Source organism: Salvelinus fontinalis, chromosome 14 (assembly GCF_029448725.1).
Source record: "Salvelinus fontinalis isolate EN_2023a chromosome 14, ASM2944872v1, whole genome shotgun sequence".
NCBI lineage: Eukaryota > Metazoa > Chordata > Actinopteri > Salmoniformes > Salmonidae > Salvelinus > Salvelinus fontinalis.
Genome location: NC_074678.1, coordinates 42,138,518 through 42,162,878, shown reverse-complemented (window position 1 = coordinate 42,162,878; position 24,361 = coordinate 42,138,518). Strand labels below are relative to the sequence as shown.

At 43.6% G+C, this 24,361-nt stretch overlaps 1 protein-coding gene across 1 annotated transcript in view; it reads right to left on the bottom strand.

The window, feature by feature from the left end:
* The window catches only part of LOC129810888 (potassium/sodium hyperpolarization-activated cyclic nucleotide-gated channel 2-like), a 77,781-nt gene that overhangs the window by 28,833 nt on the left and 24,587 nt on the right, over window positions 1-24,361 (bottom strand). The window contains exon 4 of the mRNA XM_055861857.1: window positions 22,284-22,502. Within this exon, the coding sequence (XP_055717832.1) occupies window positions 22,284-22,502 (219 nt within the window). The remainder of the gene's footprint in view (window positions 1-22,283; window positions 22,503-24,361) is intronic.

The following is a 24,361-nucleotide window of genomic DNA, read 5'->3' as shown; positions in this document are numbered from 1 at the left end:
TTGGGGAATTCAGTGCAGCATCAGACTTGTCATACATGCAAACTCCATTCTTTAATAATATATGGTGCTGATGTGTTCCATGCATGTCAATGGCCCATCCCAACATTCATTATGTATATGAAAGGATGAACGGGAAGATGGGAGCAATATCATGGTTAGCATTTTCAACACCACAATAAATGTAAATCTCAACAAACAGAAAATACATCTTGGCTTGGTTTGACAATCTTCAAATGTCACTAACTTCTTGACGCTAGGGGTCAGATTTTTATTTTATTTTTAAATAACGTTCCCAAGGTAAACGGACTATTTCTCAGGTCCAGATAGTAGAATATGCATATAATTTACAGATTAGGATAGAAAACACTCCAAAGTTTCCAAAACTGTCAAAATATTGTCTGAGAGTATAACAAAACTGATTCTGCAGGCGAAAACCTGAGAAAATATAACCCGGAAGTGATATTATTTTTTTCTTTTTTTATCTGTGTTTCCTGGCCAGTCTTTCTTCCATTTAAAGGGGTATCAACGAGATTCATTTTCCAATGGCTTCCTCAGGCTGTGACCAGGCTTTATACATAGTTTCAGGCTTTTATTTTGAAAAATGAACAAGATTTTTCAAAAGTAGTCAGGTGTCCTATGAATAGTTCCTGCGCGTGAGAGGGGAGCTCTCCATTTTCCTTTTCTCTCTTATTGAATAGGTTACAATCCGGTTGAAATATTATCGATTATGTTTGTTAAAAACAAATTGAGGATTGATTATAAAAAACATTTGACATGTTCCTACGACCATTACGGATACTTTTTGGAATTGTCGTCGAACGGAACGAGGCTGTAGTTGTCTCAACATAACGCGCAATCCAAATGGCGTTTTTTTGTTATAAAAGTAATATTTATCGAACAAAAATAACATTTGTTGTGTAACTGGGAGTCTCGTGAATGCAAACATCCAAAGATTATCAAAGATAAGCGATTAATTTTATTGCTTTTCTGACTTTCGTGACCATGCTAATTTGGGGCTAGCTGTTGTAGCATTGATTGATACACTCACAAAAGCTTGGATTTCTTTCTCTGTAAAGCCTATTTTCAAAATCTGACACGATAGGTGGATTAACAACAAGCTAAGCTGTGTTTTGGTATATTTCACTTGTGATTGCATGATTATAAATATTTGTAGTAATATTTTTGAATTTGGCGCCCTGCAATTCAGCGGTTGTTTAGGGAAATGATCCCACTAAAGGGATCTGTGCGCAGAGAGGTTAAACATTTTGGTGTTTTGTAACAGATCTCTCTTTCCATTCATCAATTGGCCACTGCACAGTTTGGATTGATTGATTGATTGATTTTATTGGTCCGAAAGAATAAAATATATATACACAAAGATTTTTTCAAGGTACCGGGATTGCACAATAAAGTCGGCGACTGTTTTCCGTTGTGGTCTTTATTTTTAACATAAATACAATTATATAGATACGGACACATTACAAAGATACTGTCACGACTTCCACCGAAGGTAGTTCCTCTCCCTGTTCCTCCCTGTTCGGGCGGCGCTCGGCGGTCGGTGTCGCCGGTCTACTAGCCATCACCGATCCTTTTCTCCTTTTCTGTTTGTTTTGTCTTTGGTTCTTTCACAACTATTTTAATTTGCCTTCATTTCCGTGTGTATAATTACCCCTGTTTGCTGCCTAGGTTTGTGTGGGATTGTTTTATTTTGTGATGTAGCTCGGTGAGGTTGTGCCTATTTTTTTGTTTCACGCATTTAAATAGTGTGTGTTATTTAGGAGCTTTGTTTGTTCCTCCTTGCGTCAGTAACGGGTGTCTCTGTTGTCGAGGGCGTTTGACTTTAGGATTGTGCCATATCTGTATTTGGTGGACTTGCCTATTAAAGTACACATCTCAGACATCTCTGCTCTCCTGCGCCTGACTCCTTCACCGACCTCTTAATGCAACATTGTCACAGATACACTGTAGACAAAAAGATGCTTAACCTCCAGATAAGTCTGAGGGGTGAGTTTAAGTTAAAATCTTACAAGCTTGTTGGGCTGGTAACTTATTCTTTAGATGTTTGGGGCTGCTGGTGAACCATGATGTGCAGGCATATTCCAAGTGACACTAGACTAGCGCACTTGCCAGTCTTTAGAGTGTCGACAGTCGTGGCCAAAAGATTTGAGAATGACACAAATATTAATTTTCACAAAGTCTGCTGCCTCAGTTTGTATGATGGCAATTTGCATATACTCCAGAATGTTATGAAGAGTGATCAGATGAATTGCAATTAATTACAAAGTCCCTCTTTGCCATGCAAATAAACTGAATCCCCAAAAAACATTTCCACTGTATTTCAGCCCTGCCACAAAAGGACCAGTTGACATCATGTCAGTGATTCTCTCGTTAACACAGGTGTGAGTGTTGATGAGGGCAAGGCTGTCTGTCATGCTGATTGAGTTCGAATAACAGACTGGAAGATTCAAAAGGAGGGTGGTGCTTGGAATCATTGTTCTTCCTCGGTCAACCATGGTAAACATCAAGTAAACACGCGTCGTCATCATTGCTTTGCAAAAAAGGGCTTCACAGGCAAGGATATTGCTGCCAGTAAGATTGCACCTAAATCAACCATTTATCGGATCATCAAGAACTTCAAGGAGAGCGGTTCAATTGTTGTGAAGAAGGCTTCAGGGCACCCAAGAAAGTCCAGCAAGCGCCAGGACCGTCTCCTAAAGTTGATTCAGCTGCGGGATTGTGGCACCACCAGTACAGAGCTTGCTCACGAATGGCAGCAGACAGGTGTGAGTGCATCTGCACGCACAGTGAGGCGAAGACTTTGAGGATGGCCTGGTGTCAAGGGCAGCAAAGAAGCCACTTCTCTCCAGGTAAAACATCAGGGACAGACTGATATTCTGCAAAAGGTACAGGGATTGGACTGCTGAGGACTGGGGTAAAGTAATTTTCTCTGATGAATCCCCTTTCCGATTGTTTGTGGCATCCAGAAAAAAGCTTGTCCGGAGAAGACAAGGTGAGCGCTACCATCAGTCCTGTGTCATGCCAACAGTAAAGCATCCTGAGACCATTCATGTGTGGGATTGCATCTCAGCCAAGGGAGTGGGCTCACTCACAATTTTGCCTAAGAACATCCTCCGAGAGCAACTTCTCCCAACCATCCAGGAACAGTTTGGTGACGAACAATGCCTTTTCCAGCATGATGGAGCACCTTTCCATAAGGCAAAAGTGATAACTAAGTGGCTCGGGGAACAAAACATTGATATTTTGGGTCCATGGCCAGGAAATCCCCTAGACCTTAATCCCATTGAGAACTTGTGGTCAATCGTCAAGAGGCGGGTGAACAAACAAAAACCCACAAATTCTGACAATCTCCAAGCATTGATTATGCAAGAATGGGCTGCCATCAGTCAGGGTGTGGCCCAGAAGTTAACTGACAGCATGCCAGGGCGGATTGCAGAGGTCTTGAAAAAAAGGGTCAACACTGCAAATATTGACTTTTTGCATCAACTTCATGTAATTGTCAATAAAAGCCTTTGACACGTATGAAATGCTTGTAATTATATTTCAGTATTCCATTGTAACATCTGACAAAATATCTAAAGACACTGAAGCAGCAAACTTTGTGGAAATTAATATCTGTGTCCTGACCCCTCCTGTCTCAGCCTCCAGTATTTATATGCTGCCGTAGTTTATGTGTCGGGGGGCTAGGGTCAGTTTGTTATATCTGGAGTACTTCTCCTGTCTTATTCGGTGTCCTGTGTGAATTTAAGTATGCTCTCTCTAATTCTCTCTTTCTCTCTTTCTCGGAGGACCTGAGCCCTAGGACCATGCCTCAGGACTACCTGGCATGATGACTCCTTGCTGTCCCCAGTCCACCTGGCCGTGCTGCTGCTCCAGTTTCAACTGTTTTGCCTGCGGCTATGGAACCATGACCTGTTCACCGGATGTGCTACCTGTCCCAGACCTGCTGTTTTCAACTCTCTAGAGACCGCAGGAGCGGTAGAGATACTCTTAATGATCGGCTATGAAAAGCCAACGGACATTTACTCCTGAGGTGCTGACTTGTTGCACCCTCGACAACTACTGTGATTATTATTACTTGATCATGCTGGTCATTTATGAACATTTGAACATCTTGGCCATGTGCTGTTATAATCTCCACCCGGCACAGCCAGAAGAGGACTGGCCACCCCTCATAGCCTGGTTCCTCTCTAGGTTTCTTCCTAGGTTTTGCCCTTTCTAGGGAGTTTTTCATAGCCACCGTGCTTCTACACCTGCATTGCTTGCTGTTTGGGGTTTTAGGCTGGGTTTCTGTACAGCACTTTGAGATATCAGCTGATGTAAGAAGGGCTATATAAATAAATTTGATTTGATTTGATCTGTGTCATTCTCAAAACTTTTGGCCATGACTGTACAGCTAGGTTTCCATCTAATTGGAGACACATTTTCATGTGAATATTCTAAAATCTTTATAAAAACAATATGCCATTTCAGAGTTTCCTTTATGTCCTGGAATGGCCTAGCCAGTCTCCAGATCTCAACCCCATAGAAAATCTTTGGAGGGAGTTGAAAGTCCGTGTTGCCCAGCAACAGCCCCAAAACATCACTGCTCTAGAGGAGATCTGCATGGAGGAATGGGCCAAAAGACCAGCAACAGTGTGTGAAAACCTTGTGAAGACTTACAGAAAACGTTTGACCTCTGTCATTGCCAACAAAGGGTATATAACAAAGTATTGAGATAAACTTTTGTTATTGACCAAATACTTATTTTCCACCATAATTTGCAAATAAATTCATTAAAAATCCTACAATGTGATTTTCTGGAATTTTTTTTCTCATTTTGTCTGTCATAGTTGAAGTGTACCTATGATGAAAATTACAGGCCTCTCTCATCTTTTTAAGTGGGAGAACTTGCACAATTGGTGGCTGACTAAATACTTTTTTGCCCCAATGTAAGTGTGCCTTGAATTCTAAATTAATCACAGACAGTGTCACCAGCAAAGCATGGCCACACCATCACACCTCCTCCTCCATGCTTCACGGTGGGAACCACACATGCGGAGATCATCTGTTCACCTACTCTGCGTCTCACAAAGACACGGCGGTTGGAACCAATAATCTCTCTTGGACTCATGAGACCAAAGGACAGATTTCCACTGATCTAATGTTCATTGCTTGTGTTTTTTTGGGGCAAGCAAGTCTCTTCTTCTTATTGTTGTCTTTTAGTAGTGGTTTCTTTGCAGCAATTTGACCATGAAGGCCTGATTCACGTAGTCTCATCTGAACAGTGTATATGTGTCTGTTACTTGAACTCGGTGAAGCATTTATTTGGGCTGCAATCTGAAGCTGGTAACTCTAATAAACGTATCCTCTACAGCAGAGGTATCTCTGGGTGTAACTTTCCTGTGGCGGTCCTCATGAGAGCCAGTTTCATCATAGCGCTTGATGGTTTTTGCAACTGCACTTGACTGACCTCCATGTCTTAAAGTAATCATGGACTGTCATTTCTCTTTGCTTATTTGAGCTGTTCTTGCCGTAATATGGACTTGGTCTTTTACCAAATAGGACTATCTTCTGTATACAGCCCCAGTCGCAACACAAATGATTGGCTCAAACGCATTAAGAAGGAAAGAAATTCCACAAATGAACTTTTAACAAGGCACACCTGTTAATTGAAACGCATTCCAGGTGACTACCTCATGAAGCTGGTTGAGAGAATGCCAAGAGTGTGCAAAGCTGTCATCAAGGCAAAGGGTGGCTACTTTGAAGAATCTCAAATATAAAATATATTTTTTGGTTGTTTAACACTTTTTTTGTTACTACATGATTCCATATGTGTTATTCATTGTTTCTATATCTTCACTATTATTCTACAATGTAGAAAATAGTAAAAATAAAGAAAACCCCTTGAATGAGTAGGTGTGTCTAAACGTTTGACTGGTACTATATATAATGCCTATATAAAGGAAGAGAAGTTTAGGCCTAACCCCAGAGATATAAAGATACAGTATGCCGGTGGCATCCTACGACACCAACATGTATTTCTTTATGTCAGATGGCTACTGCGTCTGCTATACAGATATAATGTACAGAAGGAGGGTAACTCGTAAATTTTTTATCAAAATGTTTTTTATAAAGATAAGCATTTTATTGTTAGATTATAGGAGTAACTCTGGCAGGCCTGAAACAGACTTCCTCACCCCAAGTTCAAGTGTTGAGCCAGTTGGAGCGCCGGGGCACACTGCCTTCATATCATAGTCATGCAGTAGCTAAAGTTTAATAATAGCCACACCATACCAAGCCTTCACAAACGTTTCTAAACTTTATTAGGGTAATATTAAAAGTAAGTCAAGCCATTGTTTAAAGGGAAAATACGAGCAGAAGAGCAAATGTAAACCAGGGAAAACACACATCAACCCTCTCCAAAGCAAAAAAAATACGTTTGACAACCCGCCTCTATTTTGGACCACCCCTCCCCCCAATACATTTCGATCTGTCCCTTACAGAGGAGAGCGTAATGTCAGAAACAGAGTTGTGACCCTTTGGGCTGTAGTCCTTGTTGTGGGGTTATCTGGCATAACCCTTCTCACTGTTATATCATCTAATAAGAAAATAGAGATGAAATATGAATCGGCTATGTATTTGACAACCTCTTCTTAATGAAGCTCCAAGTAAAGCTCAGTGTACCTGCAGTCAAAGGTGTGTCAGAAACACTTTCAATCACACTTAGCATGAGACTACAAATGTATTTTCTTCCTCAACTGTATAATAATTAGACTTATTTTTACTTCTACAAAAACTCCAGGGTAGGCTTTGATATATATATATACATTATAGGACAGTATTAAGAGAGTGATTACATAAGTAGAATAAGTCAACATCCATTTAAATACAAAAAGATAAATCAGTATTTTATGAAACAGTTATGAAATATGATATATCTGCCAAACGGGAAATATTAAAAGGTTGGTAAAACAGAAAATTCTCATAGCCAAATACAAAAACACACCCATCCCCATGAGTACATGCACGCACAAGCACACACAAACACACACAGTCTTGTACAGCTAACCTTGTGGGGACACACAATTCCGTCCCATTCAAAATCCAATTTCCCTAACCCTAACTCTTACCTTTACCCTAGCTCTGAACCCTAAACCTTGCTCCTAACCATAAACCTAGCTCCTAACCCTTAACGTGAATCTAACTCTAACCTTAACCCCGTAGAAATAGCAAAATGTCCCTAGTTGGTCAAATTTTTGTTTATTTACTAATCTTGTGGGGACCAACACGTCCACACACACGCGCGCGCACACACGTCCACACACGTCCACACACACACACACACACACACACACACACACACACACACACACACACACACACACACACACACACACACACACACACACACACACACACACACACACACACACACACACACACACAACCTGAATATGTGAATGTTGAAATCATTAATTAACTGTATGGAAATCCCCCTCAAACCGTTCAGTCAAATCCTTTTCTTTTCCACATAATCCGATTTTAATCATAATCTAATTCATTCAAAATGAATTACAATTGATCTTGGCTTTTTGGCATAAACATCCATAGAAGCATGCAATTGTTTAAAATGCTTGGAAATATTTATGATTGCTTATAGAAAGTCATTCTAAAGTGTTAACTGGAGAGAGCAGTAGCCAGTTTGCTATCATCTCCCAATCCCATACATGTATGTAGAGTACATCAGAATGTATTCACACCCCTTGACCTTTTTAACATTTTGTTGTGTTACAGGCTGAATTTAAAATTAATTTAATTTAGATTTTGTGTCACTGGCATACACACAATACCCCATAATGTCAAAGTGGAATTATGTTTTTAGAAATGTTCACAAATTAATAAAAAATGTAAAGCTAAATGCCTTCAGTCAATAAGTATTCAACCCCTTTGTTATGGCAAGCCTAAATAAGTTCAGAAGTAAAACCTTGCTTAACTACTCACATAATAAATTGCATAAACTCACTCTGTGTGCAAGAAAAGTGTTTAACATAATTTTTTGATGACTACCTCATCTCTGTACCGCACACATAATTGTAAGTTTCCTCAGTCGAGAACGGAATTTCAAACACAGATTCAACCACGAAGACCAGGGAGGCTTTCCAATGCCTCGCAAAGAAGGGAACCTATTTGTAGATGGGTAAAAAAAAAAAAAAACAGACAAAGATTATCCCTTTGAGCATGGTGAATTTATTCATTAAACTTTGGACGGTGTCCAAAGTTTAATAGTCACTACAAAGATATCTAGTCACTACAAAGATACAGGTGTCCTTCCTAACTCAGTTGCCAGAGAGGAAGGTAACCGCTCTGGGATTTCAGCATGAGGCCAATGGTAACTTTAAAACAGTTACAGAGTTTAATGGCTGTGATATGAGAACTGAGGATGGATCAACAACATCGTAGTAACTCCACAATAATAACCTAAATGACAGAGTGAAAAGAAGAAAGCCTGTACAGAATAAAAATATTCCAAAACATGCATCCTGTTTGCAACAAGGCATTAAAAGTAAAACTGCAAAAAATGTGGCAAAGAAAATAACTTTATGTCATGAATAAAAAGCATTATGTTTGGGGTAAATCCAACACAACACATCACTGAGTACACCACTATTCATATTGTCAACATGGTGGTGGCTGCATCATGTTAGGGGTCTGCTTGTCATTGGCAAGGATTAGGGAGTTTTTAGGATAACATGACATTGAATATTCCTGAGTGGCCTAGTTAGAGTTTTGACTTAAATCGTCTTGAAAATCTATGGCAAGACTTGAAAATGGCTGTCTAGCAATGATCAACAACCAACTTGACAGAGCTTGATGAATTTTAAAAAGAATACTGTGCAAATTGTACAATACAGGTGTGCAAAGCTCCTACAGACTTACCCAGAAAGACTTACAGCTGTAATCATTGCCGAAAGTGATTCTAACATGTATTGACTAAGGGGGTTTATTTTCTTTTTTCCAAATGCTTTTCTTTCACTTTGACAGAGTATTTTGTGTAGATCGTTGACAATAAAATATTGTTTTATCCATTTTAATCCCTTCTTGTAACACAACAAAATGTGTGAAAGGTCAAGCAGTGTCAATATTTTCTGTAACCACTGTAGTAGTCAATATCAAGGTACAGTTGAAGTCGGAAGTTTACATACACTTAGGTTGGAGTCATTAAAACTCTTATTAACAAACTACAGTTTTGGCAAGTCGGTTAAGACATCTACTTTGTGCATGAAACAAGTAATATTTCCAACAACTGTTTACAGACAGATTATTTCACTGTATCACAATTCCAGTGGCTCAGAAGTTTACATACTTCTGTGCCTTTAAACAGCTGACTGTGCCTTTAAACAGCTTGGAAAATTCCAGAAAATTATGTCATGGCTTTAGAAGCTTCTGGTAGGCTAATTGACATAATTTGAGTCAATTGGAGGTGTACCTGTGGATGTATTTCAAGGCCTACCAGGAAGCACGAAGCAGATGGAAGCAGATGTGTTCTGTCTCCTAGAGATGAAGGTGCGAAAAGTGCAAATCAATCCCAGAACAACAGCAAAGGACCTAGTGAAGATGCTGGAGGAAACAGGTACAAAAGTATCGTTATCCACAGTAAAACAAGTCCTATATCGACATAACCTGAAAGGCTGCTCAGCAAGGAAGAAGCCACTGCTCCAAAACTGCCAGACTACGGTTTGCAACCGCACATGGGGACAAAGATCATACTTTTTGGAGAAATGTCCTCTGGTCTGATGAAACAAAAATAGAACTGTTTGGCCATAATGACCATCCTTATGTTTGGAGGAAAAAGAGGGATGCTTGCAAGCTGAAGAACACCATCCCAACCGTGAAGCACTGGGGTGGCAGCATCATGTTGTGGGAGTGTTTTGAGGGACTGGTGCACTTCACAAAATAGATGCCATCGTGAGGACGGAAAATTATGTGCATATATTGAAGTAACATCTCAAGACATAAGTCAGGAAGTTAAAGCTTGGTCACAAATGGGTCTTCGAAATGAACAATGACCCCAAGCATACTTCCAAAGTTGTGGCAACAACCCTAAGCACACAGCCAAGACAACGCAGGAGTGGCTTCGGAACAAGTCTCTTCATGTCCTTGAGTGGCCCCAGCCAGAGCCCGGACTTGAACCTGAACTAAAATCTCTGGAGAGAAAAATCCATCCATTTTAGAATAAGGCCGTAACTTAACAAATACGGAATACTTTCCGAATGCAATGTAAATCCGAGACACTCCATTTAGTATGATATGTTATGAATTACAATTTGTATTATATGTTACGAATTTGCAAAAACGTACAAATTTGTGGAACATACAATATGTTACGAAATTTCAACATGTATGATAGTTTACAAATTCTAGCTAGGCGGCTAAGGACTTTCAGATCCAAATTAGATTTTTTAACATGGGAATAGGTCTGAATCCGGAGGGTGGCCGGGGCTTTTGGATGTCACGTCCCGTGTTAACCGTAAATCTGAGATTGGACCCACATCCAATTCCATTTTCACTTGAATTTTTGACCACGGGAGGGGGGGATGGACTTAGTAAGGGCTTAGTACAATTATAATCTGACATTGCTCCGATTGACCGAGGAGTCATGTGACATGTTGGGGGGGTGTGGCCTTGGCCTGAGGCCAACTTTGTCATATATGCTTACTCAAGTATGATGCTGGGGGTGCCTCATGGAGCCAGCCACTGAAGGTATAAGTGTCTAGGGGCAAGCCTTCTTATATACATTGGCTTGAGACTCACATATGCATCTCCTCTCATCAATATAGACATGTTAAAGCGTTGACCCTGTCAAACCAGCCTTCACATTGGCTCCCCCTCCTGTCCAGCTCAGGCGTTCGGTGTCGCCAGCCTTCTAGCTGCTGACAAACCTGCTGCTGGCAAACACCCTTCACTCATCAACCCCGGACTTGTCTCGTCATCATTACACACACCTGGTTCCAATCCCCACTCTATCACTGTATATATACTCCCTCTGTCATTTGTCTTTGTCGGTCATTGTAAATGTTGCTTGTTTTCCTGAGAGGAATCTCTCCTACTATTTCCTGAGTACTTCATTATTTTGCACTTTGGGTTTCGTCCCGCTTTTATATTATGGTGCTTTAATAAATTCAGTAGTTCTAAACCTGTGACTTCCTCTTGCCTACTTCTCTCTACACTTGTGACAGACCCCCCAGAGAAATCCCCTTTGTCACGCCCTGGCCTTAGTATTCTTTGTTTTCTTTATTATTTTAGTTAGGTCAGGGTGTGACATGGGGAATGTTTATGTTTTGTTGGTGTTGGGTGTTTATATGGTAAAGGGGTTATGGGGTGTAGTATATGGTTTTGTGTTGAGTGTAGATGTCTAGCGTTGTCTATGTAAGAACGTTTGTAGCCTGTTTGTATGTGCACAACGTTTGTAGCTTCACGGTCGTTTTGTTATTTTGTTGTTTTGTTAAAGTGTTTTTGTGTCGTGTTCATCTTCGTGTTGTTTAATAAAAGAAGATGGCTTATTTTCCAAAAGCTGCGTTTTTTTACGATCGTGACAGAATTACCCACCATAGGACCAAGCGGCATGGAAAGCGGCAACAGGACCTACCTACACAGGATTCATGGACATGGGAGGAGATACTGGATGGTAAGGGGCCGTGGGTTCAACCGGGAGAATATCGCCTTCCTCGTGAAGAGCTGGAGGCAGCTAAAGCCGAGAGGAGGCGATATGAGGAGGCAGCACGGAGACAAGGCTGGAAACCCGTGAGTACAACCCAAAAATTTCTTGGGGGGGGCCTTAAAGGGAGTGTGGCGAAGTCAGGTAGGAAACCTGCGCCTACTCCCTGTACTTACCGTGCTGAGCGAGAGTACGGGCAGACACCGTGTTACGCAGTAGAGCGCACGGTGTCTCCTGTACGCGTGCATAGCCCGGTTCGGTACATTTCAGCTCCACGTATCGGCCGGGCTAGACTGAGCGTTGAGCCGTATGTCATGAAGCCGGCCCAACGCATCTGGTCACCAGTGCGTCTCCTCGGGCCGGCGTACATGGCACCAGCCTTACGCATGGTGTCCCCGGTTCGCCTACATAGGCCGGTGCGGGTTATTCCACCTCCCCGCACTGGTCAGGCGACGGGGAGCATAGAACCAGGTAAGGTTGGGCAGGCTCGGCGTTCAAGGGAGCCAGTACGCCTGCACGGTCCGGTATTTCCGGCGCCACCTCCCCGCCCCAACCCAGTACCACCAGTGCCTCCTCCACGCACTAGCTATATGGTGCGTGTCTCCAGCCCTTTACCACCAGTGTCTAAACCACGCACCAAGCCTCCTGTGTGTCCCCAGAGTCCTGTGCGTCCTGTTGCTGCTCCCCGCACTAGCCCTGAGATGCGTGTCCCCAGCCCGGTGCCACCAGTCCCGGCACCACGCACCAGGCCTACAGTGCGCCTCAGCCGGCAGGAGTCTGCCGTCTGCACAGCAATGACTGAACTGCCCGTCTGCCAAGCGCCATCTGAGCCATCCGTCTCCCCAGCGCCATCTGAGCCATCCGTCTCCCCAGCGCCATCTGAGCCATCCGTCTGCAATGAGCCTGCAAAGCCGCCCGTCTGCCATGAGCCTGCAAAGCCGCCCGTCTGCCATGAGCCCACTGAGCCGTCCGCCAGACAGGAGCCGCTAGAGCCGCCAGCCAGACAGGAGCCGCTAGAGCCGTCCGTCAGAGAGGATCTGCCGGAGCCGCCAACCAGACAGGATCTGCCGGAGCCGCCAACCAGACAGGATCTGCCAGAGCCGCCAACCAGACAGGAGCAGCCAGATCAGTCAGCCAGCCATAAGCAGCCAGATCCGTCAGCCAGCCATGAGCAGCCAGATCCGTCAGCTAGCTATGAGCAGCCAGATCCGTCAGCTAGCCATGAGCAGCCAGATCCGTCAGCTAGCCATGAGCAGCCAGATCCGTCAGCTAGCCATGAGCAGCCAGATCCGTCAGCTAGCCATGAGCAGCCAGATCCGTCAGCTAGCCATGAGCAGCCAGATCCGTCAGCTAGCCATGAGCAGCCAGATCCGTCAGCTAGCCATGAGCAGCCAGATCCGTCAGCTAGCCATGAGCAGCCAGATCCGTCAGCTAGCCATGAGCAGCCAGATCCGTCAGCCAGCCATGAGCAGCCAGATCCGTCAGCCAGCCATGAGCAGCCAGATCCGTCAGCCAGCCATGAGCAGCCAGATCAGTTAGCCAGCCATGAGCAGCCAGATCCGTTAGCCAGCCATGAGCAGCCAGATCTGTCAGCCAGCCATGGGCCGTCCCTCAGTCCGGAGCTGCAGTCCCTCAGTCCGGAGCTGCAGTCCCTCAGTCCGGAGCTGCCATTCATCAGTCCGGAGCTGCCCCTTACCCTGGAGCTGCCCCTTACCCTGGTGCTGCCCCTTACCCTGGTGCTGCCCCTTACCCTGGTGCTGCCCCTTACCCTGGTGCTGCCCCTTACCCTGGTACTGCCCCTTACCCTGGTACTGCCCCTGATCCTGGTACTGCCCCTTACCCTGGTACTGGAACTTAGTCCGGAGCTGTCCCTTAGTCCGGAACTGCCCCTTAATACAATGGGGTTAATGTGGAGGGGGGTCGTTTGGAGGAAGCCTAGGAGGTGGTTAGGTACTGTGGTGACGTGGGGACCACGACCAGAGCCGGAGCCGCCACCGTGGAGGGAAGCCCACCCAGACCCTCCCCTAGACTGTGTATGGTGCGCCCGGAGTTCGCGCCTCAAGGGGGGGGTTATGTCACGCCCTGGCCTTAGTATTCTTTGTTTTCTTTATTATTTTAGTTAGGTCAGGGTGTGACATGGGGAATGTTTATGTTTTGTTGGTGTTGGGTGTTTATATGGTAAAGGGGTTATGGGGTGTAGTATATGGTTTTGTGTTGAGTGTAGATGTCTAGCGTTGTCTATGTAAGAACGTTTGTAGCCTGTTTGTATGTGCACAACGTTTGTAGCTTCACGGTCGTTTTGTTATTTTGTTGTTTTGTTAAAGTGTTTTTGTGTCGTGTTCATCTTCGTGTTGTTTAATAAAAGAAGATGGCTTATTTTCCAAAAGCTGCGTTTTGGTCCGTTAATCCGCCACACGATCGTGACACCCTTATAAGTTCGAAAGACTAAAAATCAACCCATTGAAAGACTTTAATCGAAGGACAGTCAGAATCTGACCCTGACAAAGTCAGAAACATGTGATCTTCAGATATGTTGCTCTTTAGAAGGAAATTCAATTCAGAGGACCCTAAAGGTTTAAATGAGTAAGGGTTGTATTAAAAATGGATTGAAATCCTAATTTAGATTACATTTGGAGGTCTTCCAAAAAGTTCTTTAAAAAAGTTTCAATTCAGATTTGGACGTTAGCAGATCAGATTTGGTCTCATCCGTAATTGATTTATGACATCCAATTTCGATCTACAACCACAATTTCGCCCTTACAATCCGTACTCTAAATCTCAAGTTGGATTGACAGGGTTTTGTGCCATTTCCAATCTATTGCCTAACAACCACATATGGACTCCCCAGCCAATCTCAACACATTATACTACATTTGTACAAAGCCCTTACCAAATCCATATCTGAGCCTATCCACACTACCCTAACCCCAATTGGATTGGGGTTAGGGTTAAGGTTAAGTTTAGGAGTTAGCTAAAGGGTTAAGTTTAGGGTTAGGGGAAGATTTAGCTAACATGCTAAGTAGTTGTAAAGTAGCTAAAAAGTAGTAAGTAGTTGAAATGTTGCTAATTAACAAAAATGCTTAAGTTGTCCATGATGAGATTCGAACTCGCAACCTTTGGGTTGCTAGACGTTTGCGTTAGAAACCCACCCCTCCACCCTGACCAACTACCCTACTTTCATTTTGCAACAGTCTCAATGTCAACAGTGAAGAGGCAACTCCGAGATGCTGGCCTTCTAGGCAGAGTTCCTCTGTCCAGAGTCTGTGTTCTTTTGCCCATCTTAATATTATCTTTTTATTGGCCAGTCTGAGATATGGCTTTTTTTTTGCAACTCTGCCTAGAAGGCCAGCCTCCCGGAGTCGCCTCTTCACTGTTGACATTGAGACTGGTGTTTTGCGGGTACTATTTAATGAAGCTGCCAGTTGAGGACTTGTGAGGCGTCTGTTTCTCAAACTAGACACACTAATGTACTTGTCCTCTTGCTCAATTGTGCACCGAGGCCTCCCACTCCTCTTTCTATTCTGGTTAGAGCTAGTTTGCGCTGTTCTGTGAAGGGAGTAGTACACAGCGCTGTACGAGATCTTTAGTTTCTTGGCAATTTCTGGCATGGAATAGCCTTCATTTCTTAGAACAAGAATAGTTTCAGAAGAAAGTGCTTTGTTTCTGGCCATTTGGAGCCTGTAATCGAACTCACAAATGCTGATGCTCCAGATACTCAACTAGTCTAAAGTAGGCCAGTTTTATTGCATCTTTAATCAGGACAACAGATTTCAGCTGTTCTAACATAATTGCTAAAGAGTTTTCTAATGATCAATTAGCCTTTTAAAATGATAAACTTGGATTAGCTAACACAGCGTGTCATTGGAACACAGGAGTGATGGTTGCTGATAATGGGCCTCTACGCCTTTGTAGATCTTCCCAAAAAATCTGCCAACATTACAACATTAACAATGTCTACACTGTATTTCTGATCAATCTGATGTTATTTTAATGGACAAAAAAATGTGTTTTTCTATCAAAAACAAGGACATTTCTAAGTGACCCCAAACTTTTGAACAGTAGTGTACGTTCCTACCAAAACCCCTGCCACTGTCACTTTAGGCACAGGGTGTGTGAGGTACAAGGGTGAATGGTGGGACTTAGGGCAGACACACGCCATGGAGAAGTGTATATCTTTTTACCACTAAGTTGCCAGGCTGTCAGTGGCTGAATGCAGCTGATGGATGTCAGTCAGTAGCTCTGATCTCTACAGCTCTGACTCACTGTATCATTGCAGGCCAAAGGGCAGCTCTGACACCACATCACACTGAGCACACACACACACACACTGTCACAAAACTCCGGGAGGAAGTACAGTATATGATAAAGGGACCCCCATGGCAATCAAACACACACATAGAACATACAGTCAGTGCACTGTGTTTAAAGACAAAGACCCCCCCATACAATACCTGTGTAAGACGGACACCTATGTGAGTCTGTGGAGAGTCAGTTATATGATAGTTACCGCATTGGATATTTCACTTCACTAGAAGTCAGACAGAAAGTGTAGTTCTTTAAAGCTCCACTGACATGTGACCCTCCATGTCTGCTACAATACAGCTTGTTCTCCAAGGTCATATTTCTGTGCCACTGTCCATCTTATGAAATTAGGCTCAGTGCAGAGATACAGGCAGAGCCAGGGCTATATCTCTTCCTGCACTTATATAAAGATGCATTACATTTTCTGAAATCCAATCTGTTCCCCTCAGCCTGTAGACTTAGCGGAGGAAGAGATCAGAGTTCCTTTATATATTTTATAGGACATAAAGCCACTGGTCTGTGGCGTATTGGCATGATGCATGGCTGTCATTAGGAGTGGGAGCTGCCACAGAACCAGAGGAGGAAATTAAATTGTCCCTTGAATTAACACAGGATGTCGTAGGCAGGCAGGATGAGGTGGGGCTCAGTGACTTGTGTGGATGTGTGGAGAGGGGGTGTCCAGGGTGGATTACATCAGAACTGACTTAGCTTAAGCAGGATCCTATAAAACTCAACGAGCCGGGAATGTAAGTGTCATGGACTCCCAATGAAGCATGCTGCTCAAAAGGAAGAACAAGGGGGACCTGAATAGGGACAAAGTCATATACATGAGTTCATACAGTGGTTCCTCCTTTAAAAGTTGCAGTGTACTGCGGCGCAGCTTGCATGTTGCTGCAGAATTCTATGGCACGTTATTTAAGTGTGAACCACTGGTACCATTAATGCTAGTTAGTGCTAGTTGGACCAGCAGAGGGCATCTTTGAGAAGCATTTGATAGCCTTCAATAATGGCTGTACTAGAGAATGCGGGCGCGCGGGAGACCGGGGTTTAATTCCCCAACGGGGAGGAAGGAGTAGGCTGTCCTTGTAAATAAGAATTTCTTCTTAACTGATTCCATATGTGTTATTTCATAGTTGTGATGTCTTCACTATTATTCTACAATGTAGAAAATAGTAACAATAAAGAAAAACCCTGGAATGAGTAGGTGTGTCAACTTTTGACGGGTACTTTCTTAATTAATTTTGTTTCTATTCCAAGAAAAATGAAAGACCCTCAGGGTTTCCGTTAGGAGGGAATGGAAAATCTGCCGCTGTACAACATGACGGTCGGGAGTACAGTACTGGGCTATTTAGCTAAAGAATCCCTGTGTTGTGCGAGCAGGGCACGTGGGAGACCGGGGTTCAATTCCCCTACGGGGAGGAAGGAGTAGGTTGTCCTTGTTCTTAACTAAAAGCAAAATATCTGCACCCTAATTTTCTAATTCTAGTCTAACCATAAACCCAAATGGAGATTCAGTGAAAATAAAAATCTCATGGATTTATCAAGACCAGTCCCCATGCTTGTCTCAGAGCAGCGCGAAACGGTGCTAAAATAATTGTAGGCTATTGCTTCTAACTTCAATATGTTCTTTAAATAAATAAGACCTACACCATTTTTAACAGCACATTACTCAACACTAGTGACTCATTTCGCCTACGGTAGGCCTACAGTATATCGTAAAATATGAGGTGACTCTCCGCCAATAATTACCAATAGAGGATTGGAGGATATTTCTGTAATTCATTGATATTTATTCCCATAGTAATTTGTTATGGATCCATAACTAAATAAACATAGGCCTTTTGAAAGAGTGTTTTTATCATTATTTTATTCATGAAAGCATAAAGATGCCATTATTAGTTACATTTTTTAGTTTGAACGTGTAGACTGGCACTAAGAACAGAACAGCGGGAACGTTTCCTTAGTCAGCACCATTATTAGTGCAATGCCTCTTAAATATTTTGGAGATGATTTCCTTTTTAAATAACGTAAAATGAGCGAGAAAAAGGCCATTCTTGAACATGGGGTGAGACATTGTTATTAATTTGTAAATAAAGCCTGTTTGTTATTTATAATGATTTATTTCTGTTTTTAGAAGGAGAAAAACCAAAAACCTACAGTCATCTCATGGGTCTCCCAGTCAAGGCTGGCAGGGGTATTGAACCAGCATCTATATCAACACAGCTTGTACTGCTATGCAGTGTCTTACACCGTTACACCACTCAGGCGCTGTACAACATAACCTGTCGAGGGGCTACAGTACTACAGTAAGAGCAAAATAATCCTAACAAAATAAAATAATAAAAACCTTAGTGTAACAACAGTTTTAGTAAGTAATACTGAAGTCGTGCACAATTATCAGTTTCTATTTAGGTTTATGTTGCCAATTCATTGTCAGTTAGAGACACAGTAGGACCCAAAAGCATTATCAGTGCTCTAACCCCCCTTGCGCTGGTCTGGAGCAATGAAGTGGTGATGCAGGGTACTGTACTAAACCACAAATTACCTCGAAGTCCCACGGCGTAAGCTTGCAACTATTAAAGGAGGAACCACTGTACATGTAAAGTGTTTCTACACCATCATTTCCCATAACACATTCCATAGTATTTTCTTTTGATTTGTCTTATTCCAATGAGCTTTCACAAGAAGCAAATAAATACCAATCACACTTTGGAAATATTGACTCATGTACCAGAGAGGGCACAGGGGTTGTGTTGAGTCAACGAAGACAGTAGGTTGACTGGACCCCAGTGGAGAACTGTTCTGCCCTAGAGGCCCCTTGGGTCACATCTTTCTTCAGAGCATATTCAGCAGCGCTGCTGCATCCCTCTGGAGGAGGAGAAGGACAGTAACATAAAGCCTAACGCTCTGGGCGGCGTGGCCACTTGCACGCTGTGTCCTCTGGCGGATGATGTTTCACGCAGTTAGATGTCAAGGACGGAGGGAGGTGAGAGAGGGATGGGGGTTGTTTCACCTCAGAGGAAGAGAGGACACAGGGACATGCTGCCTCATCTGTTGCCACACTGTCCTCAATATGAGAGACAGACACGTTACGACAGTGTATCTGTGTTCCATGTCTGTCCTCTACTCAACACCGTCAGACGATTAGGACACAGGTTGATGGTATTCCTTGTCTCCTATGTGAGAAAACCCAGCAGACATGCCTGTGTGTGCACATATGAATGAGTGAGTGAGTGAGTGAGTGAGTGAGTGAGTGAGTGAGTGAGTGAGTGAGTGAGTGAGTGAGTGAGTGAGTGAGTGAGTGAGTGAGTGAGTGAGTGAGTGTGTGTGTGTGTGTGTGTGTGTGTGTGTGTGTGTGTGTGCGTGTGTGTGTGGAACCCTTTCCCCAGAGGGTTCTCCTATGGGAACAGCTGAAGAACTCTTTTGGAACCTTTTTTTCTAAGAGTGTACATGGAATGTGTGACCGGGTGAGATACATGGAGAGGAACAATGTGTACTTTTAGAGAGCTATTGAGAATGAGCTGCTGAATGTCTAATGAGAAACAGAAACTATGACCGCCTAAGGCCCAGATGCCACACTCTGATAAATCAGTAGCCTACGCATTGTCTAACAGTGTGGACATTGCAAACAATGACAATACCTTTCTCTCAACGTACAAGTGGATGTACACTACATCACCAAAAGTATGTGGACACCTGCTCATCAAACATCTCATTCCAAAATCATAGGCATTAATAAGGAGTTGGTCCCCCCTTTGCTGCTATAACAGCCTACACTCTTCTGGGAAGGCTTTCCACTAGATGTTGGAACATTGCTGCAGGGACTTGCTTCCATTCATCCACAAGAGCATTAGTGAGTTCGGGCACTGATATTGGGCGATTAGACCTGGCTCGCAGTCGGCGTTCTAATTCATCCACACCGATTTCGACAAACCATTTCTGTATGGACCTCGCTTTGTGCATGGGGACATTGTCATGCTGAAAGAGGAAAGGGTCTTCCCCAAACTGTTGCCACAAAGTTGGAAGCACAGAATCATCTAGAACGCCATTGTATGCTACAGTGTTAACATTTCCCTTCAGTGGAACTAAGAGGCCTAGCCCGAACCATAAGAAAACAGCCCCAGACCATTATTCCTCCTCCACCAAACTTTACAGTTGGCACTATGCATTCAGGCAGGTAGCATTTTCCTGGCATCCGCCAAACCCAGATTCGTCCGTCGGACTGCCAGATGGTGAAGCGTGATTCATCACTCCAGAGAACGCATTTCCACTGCTCCAGAGTCCAGAGAGCTTCACACCACTCCAGCCGAAGCTTGTCATTGCGCATGATCTTAGGCTTGTGTGCGGCTACTCGACCATGGAAACCCATTTCATGAAGCTCCCGACGAACAATTATTGTGCTGATGTTGCTTCCAGAGGCAGTTTGGAACTCGGTAGTGAGTGTTGCAACTGAGGACAGACGATTTTTACGCACTTCAACACTTGGTGGGCCCATTCTGTGAGCTTATGTGGCCTACCACCTTGCTGCTTAGCCGTTGTTGCTCCTATTCTTTTCCTCTTCACAATAACGGCACTTACAGTTAACCGGGGCAGCTCTGGCAGGGCAGAAATTTGACGAACTGACTTGTTGGAAAGGTGGCATCCCATTCTACTGTCAATGTGGTCTATGGGGATTGCATGGCCATGTGCTAAATTTTATACACAACGAGTGTGGCTGAAATAGCTGAATCCACTCATTTGAACGGGTGTCCATATACTTTTGTATATATAGTGTATCATGACTAATCTGTTTCAACACCGAAACCACGGCTAACTTTTTGCACTGTGCTGTCAATACGACCACGCACTACGCCTGTGTTTACACTATCCTGTACAAAGAAACACTTTTGTGGGGATCGGAGGCAAGAGTTCAGACTCATTGTGTCATTACCACTGTGTTATCTGATGCCTGCCTCAGTGTGTATCCCGGTATACTGTATTTCAGTAGCTGATGATTAATAAAACACCCTCATGTATGTTGGCCTGAGGAAGATCTAGATGTGATGAGCTGTCTTAGCTGGATCACAGTGGTCACATCGTTAGTTCCGACATTATGGAAGGGGGCGAATGAGAGAGAGCAGTTCCAGGAACAACGGGGCCTTCGTGGCATTACATGCTCTTCCTGTGATAGGAGACGTGTGCATCTCTTCAGCTAGAGATCTCTCTTTCCATCTCGGTCACTGAGTAGGGAGTAGTAGGGATTGATGTGCCGTGTCAGGAGCATACTTGTTGTAACAGGTCTGAACAGTCCTGAGATAAAGTAATGGGCATATCTTTAGCTAGGGAACAGAGAGTGGTTTCACTCTACATTAAGTGGTCTAAATGTATGTTTTTAAGAAGTTACATAAAGAGGTTGTGTAGATACAGAGTAGGTACAAATTGCTACATAGCACTGTTGTATCTCCATCAATAGGGAGTAAGGAATAGGGAGAAGCACATCTCTATTGAAAGTTTGCGTTCATTATCCCATGCAGGTGAAATGACTTACATCTGGTGCACTTGTGTATGAATGATAGTATGCAGTGGACACAGATCATGTAAAATTGGTTCAGGGAAACCCTTTCCTGTGAATTTCGTCTAACTTTTATCTTACTGTACTAGGCTACTTCATGTTATCTGATTGGAGACTTGGTTTATATAATCACTCATTCAAATGCAAATTCATTCTGTTTCAAGCACACAATTTCCCCTCGTCGCTCCCTGATAGTATTGTGAACCAGAAAACATGATTATCTCTCCAAGATAATAACAAAAAGGTATTGGAGACTGAGACAGAGGGACAGAAACTAGAGACAGGATGGAATCATGTCTCAGGTCTTGAAGAGAAGCCAAACAGTAGATGACAGAAGCCGAGTCGGAGGCACTGTTCTCCTCTGTTCTCAACATTAGCCAGATGCTGCAATTAGACAACAAAGCCTGGCAAATTATTGCAGGCCAGGGGGACGTGCTGCTGACAGACTGAATAACACACCACCAGATCACCCAGTATCTAAGAACTCCATGGAGACTCAGCTGCAATGTCCTTATAGAGCAGTGTTCTCCTTCTTAAGAGACTTGACCACATGCTTAGATCTGAGGACACTGAGGCTGGGTGCTGGTAGGGACAGGGATTTTCCTGACTACGTGACTTGACCAGGGAAAACTCTAGGCCGTACTAATAACCTATGTCTACGGCTCTGAGTTTCTCCTGGTCACATGGCTTGGTCCTCATCGACGGCGGTCTTACCTTCTCCTGGTACTGGCGCCGGGATGAGTCCAGGGACTGGATGAGGGCGGTGGCATGGCCAATGAACATGGCATAGCAGGTGGCGCCCACGATCATACTGAGCATGGTCAGCCAGATATCAGACATGCTCTCTGGGGCTTGGCGCCCGTAACCGATACACAGCATGTGACTCATGGCCTTGAACAGGGCAAAGGAGTACAGCTCGCTCCATGAGTCGTTCTGTTGAGAGAGAGAAAAAACAGGGTTTCTGTTACAAAAGAGGATATTATATAGAAAGAATAACATTGCATAAAAACCACATTTTCAATATCACCGTACAAAAAACATGACTATGATCCTAACCTAAAAGTCTAAAATAGAAAGCCTTTAAAAAGAGAGAGAAAGGGAGAGCGAGAGAAAGAGAGAAGGGGGGGGGGAATATGAGAAAGTTTCTGAAAGAAAGCTGCGATCACTCCTCTAGAGTAGGTAAGGAGTTTGGCTCCATTGTACTAGCTTGCTGCTTGTTAAAGGCCTAATCGCTCCACCATAGTGTTGTTGACTCAGGTATAGAAGGCCTCTTCAGACTGGGCTCTAATGATGAGCCATTACATCTGCCTCCTCCACTCTGCCTTTGATTTGTGTATACAGTGAGACTAGTCATGTTAGAGTCATTATAAACACTGTCTCCTCAGCCCTAAATAGCAACACTGACTGAGAAACGCTGCCTGGCTACAGGTTTACTCATCCAGGGAAATGTCACTGTTAATCTTCTCCTCTGCCATCTACAGTGCTTTAGGTTCAGAGTTAGAACGGCCTGGCGGTATTAGTTATTCCGTTTATTTGGCAGAGACAATGTACAACAAAACATACGTCTCAGAGTAAGAGAAGTGATCCGTTGCACCAGATGCACCAGATTGCACCAGATTTAGCGGACAGCTCATTTACATGACCTGGCAGGTGAACATATTAACATGAAATACATTTAAAAAACAGAGCTCAGGACATGCTTTACAGAGCTATCAGCATGCTATAGAGCTGAACAGAGCAGTCTCCACTATCAACGATTGACTTCTTCTGGATCGGATTGTATCTGTTTTGAATTTCTTTGAACCCCATTTGCATTCAATTCAAAATGCTTTAGTTGGGAGAGGAGTTGGGGTGGAAATAAGGGGAAATGAGTGGGAGGCGCCATCAGATTGTTTTGAAATGTGACAGAGCGAATTGGATGGAAAGGAATAATGGAAGGGGATAGATAGGTACTGTGTGGAATTGCATGGGGATGAGATGAGATCTTGGGAGCACTCAGCAGTCAGCACTGAGGAGGGACTGCCAGTAAAGAGCCAAAGCAGAGATGGAGATGTATTTGTGTGTCCTCATATGGAACCTCCCTCTCCCTCTCTTTGCTAGGGGCAGCTTTAGCCCCAGACCTTGTCCTGGTCCCAATACCTTGGGTGTGCAATAGAGGCAGTGCTGCATCTCTTTCTCTCTCTCTCCCTTTCTCTCTCTGTCCCCCTGGTCTATCAGCATGCTGCCTACAGAGCGTGCCCGCCAGGCAAACAGCAGCAGCAACCCGTCAACCTGAGCTCCAAACTCTGAGCCGGAAATAAGCACACACACGCACACAAACACACGCACCCATCCAATGCCAGATCAGGACAGAATTAGCAGCGAATTATCACGTCTGTGGACTGTGGTCTCAAGACTGAGCTGAAAGCTTGTCTGATGAATATATACAGTGGGGAAAACAAGTATTTGACACACTGCCAATTTTGCAGGTCTTCCTACTTACAAAGCATGTAGAGGTCTGTAATTTTTATCATATGTACACTTCAACTGTGAGAGACAGAATCTAAAACAAAATTCCAGAAAATCACATTGTATGATTTTTAAGTAATTAATTTGCATTTTATTGCATAACATAAGTATTTGATCACCCACCAACCAGTACGAATTACAGCTCTCACAGACCTGTTAGTTTTTCTTTAAGAAGCCCTCCTGTTCTCCACTCATTACCTGTATTAACTGCACCTGTTTGAACTCGTTACCTGTATAAAAGACACCTGTCCACACACTCAATCAAACAGACTCCAACCTCTCCA